The sequence below is a fragment of the Populus alba genome, chromosome 5, assembly GCF_005239225.2.
Source record: "Populus alba chromosome 5, ASM523922v2, whole genome shotgun sequence".
Lineage (NCBI taxonomy): Eukaryota > Viridiplantae > Streptophyta > Magnoliopsida > Malpighiales > Salicaceae > Populus > Populus alba.
This window is the reverse complement of record NC_133288.1, coordinates 13,080,374-13,085,945: the sequence shown is the minus strand read 5'-3', so window position 1 is coordinate 13,085,945 and position 5,572 is coordinate 13,080,374. Positions and strand designations below refer to the sequence as shown.

The window sequence follows — 5,572 nt, the reverse complement described above, 5'->3', positions numbered from 1 at the left end:
TATTGGGTTGAATAATATCAAAGCTATTATTTAAAAAATTATGAAAAAATATGTAGGACTATATGGTAAGAGGGTTTGGTACAAATTCTTTTGGAAAAAGTGTACAAGAATTAAGAATTGTAAGAAATATGTTGGCCAAATGAAAGTAAATTTTTTGATAACATTATTAAGAAAAATTAAAAGAGGTCATGATTTTACGGTGTTTATAAAATATTATTTATTATGGTAATATTTCTTTTTAGTTTATATATATTTTTTAAATTTTATCTTTTAATATTTGATTTTTTAAAAGATTGAGTTTCATGATTTATTACAATTTATTTTTATGTAGTTATTCTTAGTCTCATGATCAATATCGTGGATTTAATAGGTTAACCTAATTAATTAATTTATTTTTGTCTCTAAAAATACCATGAAAACATTTGAAGCACAAACTCGACAAAAAAAAGCAATTTCTTTAATTGTTATTTTTTCAGTTCCATTCTTCAACATCTTTAAAAAGATAATTAAGCTTTGTTATTTATTTCTATTTGTGTTTTATGAGGTTATTCTAGTCTCATGATTTAGATAACCGATTTTATGAGTTAATCTGGTAGACTCATGTCATTTTATTATATCTTTTTTAGATTTTTTTTTCAATTTTATTATTTAATAATGGATTTATTAGGAATTTAATTTCATAATTTGTGTGATTTGCCTTTCATAAGGTTATTTTAATTTTATGACCTGAGTTGCGAACATAGCAGATTAACCCAAGTTGAAATTAGAATAACCTCATAAGCTTATTTTTTTGGTTTACTTTCTATGAGGTTATTTTGATCTCATGACCATGGTCGTGGGTTTGGTGGATTAGCTTAGGTTTTTTTTTTTGTTTTTTTTTTATTTTTTTTAAAAATTGGATTGATTGAGAATTGTATTTCATAATTTATTTTGATTTATTTTATATGAGGTTATTTTAGTGTCATGACCCGAGTCGTGAATTGTGACAGGATAACTCAGATCGAACAATGTTTTTTTTTTAATTTTTTATTTAATATTAGATTAATTAAAAATTATATTTTATAATTTATTTCAATTTATTTTATATAAAATTATCATTTTCTAATCATCCATTTAAAAGATTACTTCAACTTAATCTAAATTGATCCCGTATACTTTTCTTTATATTAAGAAAAAATCAACCAACCCATGACGCAGTGCGGGGAACGACGTAGCGTACTCCATAAGACAACAATAAATCAAGAAAAAGAATCGACAATTTGGAAATTATTGTAGGTTTCTCCCGTACTGCAACTTTACCAAATATTGTAGTGCCTGCTTGACTTTAGAAGTCTTTCTTGATAAACTATTAAACCTCCCACATCCATCTTCGCCATTAAGACATCAGTGAGAACAGAGGTTGAAGACATGGCTTGGACAACTACTTTTCTCATTAAAGTTTGTGAAAGCTTCTTTTACATTCTCTCCTGGTAATTCATCTCTCTGTTTTACCTGTAACAAATCATTATGCTGCTTTAGTCATCTGATGCATAATTTCTCATGGTTCATTCCTTACCTGATCTTTAACTTTGTCAATGTGTTAATTCAAGATTCCCTTCCTTTTAATTTACAGGCCTTCGTTTACTCTCTTCTGTCCCTTGTGAGTTGAGATTCTCTCTTGATTTTCTTCTTCATTCCTTCTGTTTAATTTTCTAAGCAAGTTGTCATTTCATCTTTTTTTATTTTTTGAGTTTACAGGTATGCTTCATTTTTGGCGGTGAAGAGTGATTCCTGCTCCAAGAATCAGCAATGCCTTACTTTCTGGGTTTTATTTGCTCTTTTTACAATATTGGAGCAGACACTTTCCAAGCTTTTATTATGGTAAATTAAATCCTTGTTATTTATTCTCTCACAATTAAATTAACCTTTACGTTTTCTTTTTATTGCTTGGAGGGCTGAAGCCCTGGGGTGGGATACAAATTAGTCATGGCACATCCTGGGGAATTTGACTTGGATTTTCTTATTCTTTGCTTTTGAGATGATTCTTTTATCTTTGAGATAAAAATAAAAAATTGCTGGAGACCGCTGCTTGTCCTTGAAGCTCATTGCATGCTTCTGGGCTTGAAATATTTCTTTTCTATACGTCTTTAAGGTGTTTATTGACAAATCATTTTGATTGACTGTGATTTTCGCTACAGGCTTCCATTCTGGCCCTATGTGAAAGGTGTAGCAACTGTCTTGCTAGTGATACCTTATTTTGGCGGTGCTTCTTATATTTACATGTACTTTGTGAGACCTTATTTATCTGAGAACTCAATGAAATGGATCAAATTATCCCTGCCGAGGAATAATTGTTTCCCATCATGGAGGCATAACGATTTTGTTGACATGGCTGACACAAACATGACCGGGGATGGGCATGAAGAATTGGAGAAATCCGTTTTCCAGGTACGCCCATGAGTTAATGATTGTATTAATGGAAACACTAGTAGCCATGCAATACACGGAGGGATAATATGTTGTTTAACCCTACAAATCCAAACATCATTCCATAGTTTTTACTGATAGAGCCTTGATATGAAACTGCTTGCCAAGATGCATTTCTTTAGTGGTTTTTCCTAGCCATCATATGACCTTGTGCCTTGATATGAGCTGTATTTTCAGTTTATTATCAATCTTGCTTGCATGTTTGACTTAATTTGACCACATTTCTCCTGTCCACTCTTAAATTTGGGCAATGTACTAGATTGCCATTCTATCCTTTTGTTTCAATAGCTGCTTCTATGTGTTGTCTTTGCCAGCAGATATTCGAGCCCAATCATGACATTGTGGAGGAAATTGCTGGGCCAACAAGTCCAAAGAAAGTTCAGAAGGAGTGGAGCTGTGCTCTTTGTCTGGTCAGCACTTCCAGCAAAAAATGTTTGAAGAAACACTTTCAAGGGAAGAAACACGAGACTAATGAAGAAAATCTAGGTGCAGAAGAACCGGCCAGGGACACTTCCAAGTCTCTTCTTACAGCGAAGAGAAAACCTAGGATGGTTTTTCTTGGGAACCTAGTCAATCTTGAAACATGGAGCGACCTCCTAGGCCCTGTTGTTAGACGGTGTCAATGGAAAAGGCCAGATTTTGGATGGATTAAATTAAATACTGATGGATCCATAGATAGTGAGAATGCTGGTATTGGTGGCTTGTTCCGTGATTACGAGGGTAACGCAATATGCGGTTTTGTATCTAAAGCTTCTGGACATGATATATTCTTGGTTGAATTGTGGGCTATATGGAGAGGTCTAGTTCTTGCCTTGAATCTGCGCATTCAAGTAGTTTGGGTTGAGTCTGATTCACTGAGTGCTGTGAATACCATTAACAGGCAGCAGCCTTACAGTGGGAAGGCTGATGCTTGCTTGAAGCAGATCCGGCTTCTTTTAAAGAAGTTCAAGAAGCACAAGGTTTCTCACTCATGGCGAGAAACTAATAGAGCAGCTGATTATCTTGCAAAGATGGTTGTTGAGAGAGATGTAGTTTTGTGGCCTGCTGATTTTCCTACTAGCCTTAACAACATTATCAAGGATGACGCCCAAGGAATGGTATATTATAGACGGTAACTTCAGACACCACCTGACATTGTTCATACAACTAGAATAGAAGACGATATTACTCCATAACATAGGATTGTGACTGTAAATGCAGTATTATGGTTCTAAAGAGGCCAGATATAGGACAGCTGTGTATTGTTAGGCTTAGAATGATTTAAAGTGTTAGGCCAAGGTTGAACATGGTGGATGTTGATACAAGAAGCAGCGGTGACTTGAAGAGCATCTAACACATTTATCATCAACTTGGATCTGCTCTCTCTGCTGCTCTCTCTGCTGGGTTAGCAATGAAACAGCGTTTTTTTTTTTTTACTTTTGTCCAGTGATGTTCATTCGGTGGTTGTACCATAACAACCAGCAGGAATTAATTGTAACTAATTGTATTTCCATATATATTTTCAAAAACAAATTGTATTTTTTAAAAAATACAAAATAGATATGGCAAAAAATTTATGATTATCCATTAGAGTTTGATTAAAATTTTAAAAAATAAAAAAAATTAATTAATTTAATTAATATTTAGGATATGAATTTTATAATGTAATACACACTTTTGATATTAAATTAAATTAGTTAATAATAATAAATATTAGGAATTAATTTAAACTTTATTACTTAAGGGTGTGAAATTATACTAACAAATATAGCCACAGGTATTAAAAATACAAAGTAAAAAATAAATGCAATGCTAGAATTTCGACCCTATAATTGATAATATTTAACTCGATAAGATAGAGATTTTCTCATGAAGAATTCTGCTTTGAACTTTAAATGAGACTAATAAATAAAAACATGACTTAGAATAACAATCAATCAATAATGCATGTTATCGTAAGTAGGGTGTAATGAGGTGGTGTGTCTTTTCCTTGCACAACTATTTCTTTTACCCAGACTTTCACAAACCAATAGGTTTTATATTGACCATGATACTAGGTGTTGACTCCTTCAAAATCATAATTTTATGATTAATCCCAAAACCTCCTTGATCCAAGAGGATAACATTCGACATCGTGTACGCCATAACATCCATAAAAAAAGCTGAAAGGAACTTGCTTTATTTTAAAAAAAAATCAAGACATCATAATAAGGATTGTTCTTATCGTAAAGGGAAGAATGCATAAATCAACGTGATTGAGAATATTAATGAGAAAGTTATAAAGCTTGTAGCCACTTATGCTAGAAGTGAACTTGGTGGGTAACCCTAAAAAATGATGGGTTGGTACTGGAACTAAATATCATGTATGTTCTGATAGGAATTTTTATTTTAGTATGCAATAGTTGCTAATGGAGATCAGTTGTTCATGAAAAACTCTTTTGTATGCAAAATCCTAGGGTATGAAAAGTTGGTGCTAAATATGATATCTAGAAAAGAGATGATTATGAACAATGTGGTTTATACTTTTTTTATTCAAAAGAATTTGTTTTCTTGCTTGCTACTGAGCAAGAAAGGATTTGGGTTGGTATTTTAGTTTAACAAGTTTGTCCTAACTAAAAGTGAGATGTCTGTGTGTAAGTGATATTTATGTGATGGGCTATTTAAGCTTAATGTGATGATTATTGTACAAAAAAAAATAATAAAGATTCTTCTTTTGTTTATATGGTTGTGTCTCTTGATCTATTCCATAGATAAAAGTAGCAAGCCTCTCTATTTAATTCACACTAATATTTTTTGTCATGATATGCACAATGTCGAATGACGAAACTGTTTCCTAGAAGTTAAAAGGGTTTTGGGTTTAATCATAAATTTATGATTATAGAATTCAGGAGTCGCCACTTAGTATTATGGTCATTAGAAAACTTAATGGTATGCGAGAGTCTAAGAAAATAGACTAGTTGTGTAAGAAAAAGACATATCACCCCTAATGCACCCTACCTAAGGTAAGTTGCATTGCTTATCAATTGTTTTTCTTGGTCATGTTTCTATTTGTTGGTCATGTCTAGGGTTTAAGACAGATCTTTCTTCATAAGAAAGTCTATACCTTATTGAATTAAATTCTAACCAT

General features: G+C 32.2%; 1 protein-coding gene across 2 annotated transcripts; it reads left to right on the top strand.

Moving 5' to 3' along the window:
• Positions 1-1,259: 1,259 nt before the first annotated feature.
• On the top strand, positions 1,260-4,028 carry LOC118030048 (uncharacterized). 2 transcript variants are annotated; one of them, XM_035034077.2, is made up of 5 exons: positions 1,260-1,469; positions 1,613-1,639; positions 1,738-1,860; positions 2,178-2,427; positions 2,781-4,028. In XM_035034077.2, the coding sequence occupies exons 1-5, from the start codon at positions 1,408-1,410 to the stop codon at positions 3,579-3,581; spliced, it is 1,263 nt and encodes a 420-aa protein (XP_034889968.1). In that variant the 5' UTR covers positions 1,260-1,407; the 3' UTR covers positions 3,582-4,028. The 2 variants fall into 2 exon arrangements, with proteins under 2 accessions (XP_034889968.1, XP_034889973.1); XM_035034082.2 differs by having other exon boundaries at positions 1,261-1,469; positions 2,784-4,028.
• Positions 4,029-5,572: the final 1,544 nt, after the last annotated feature.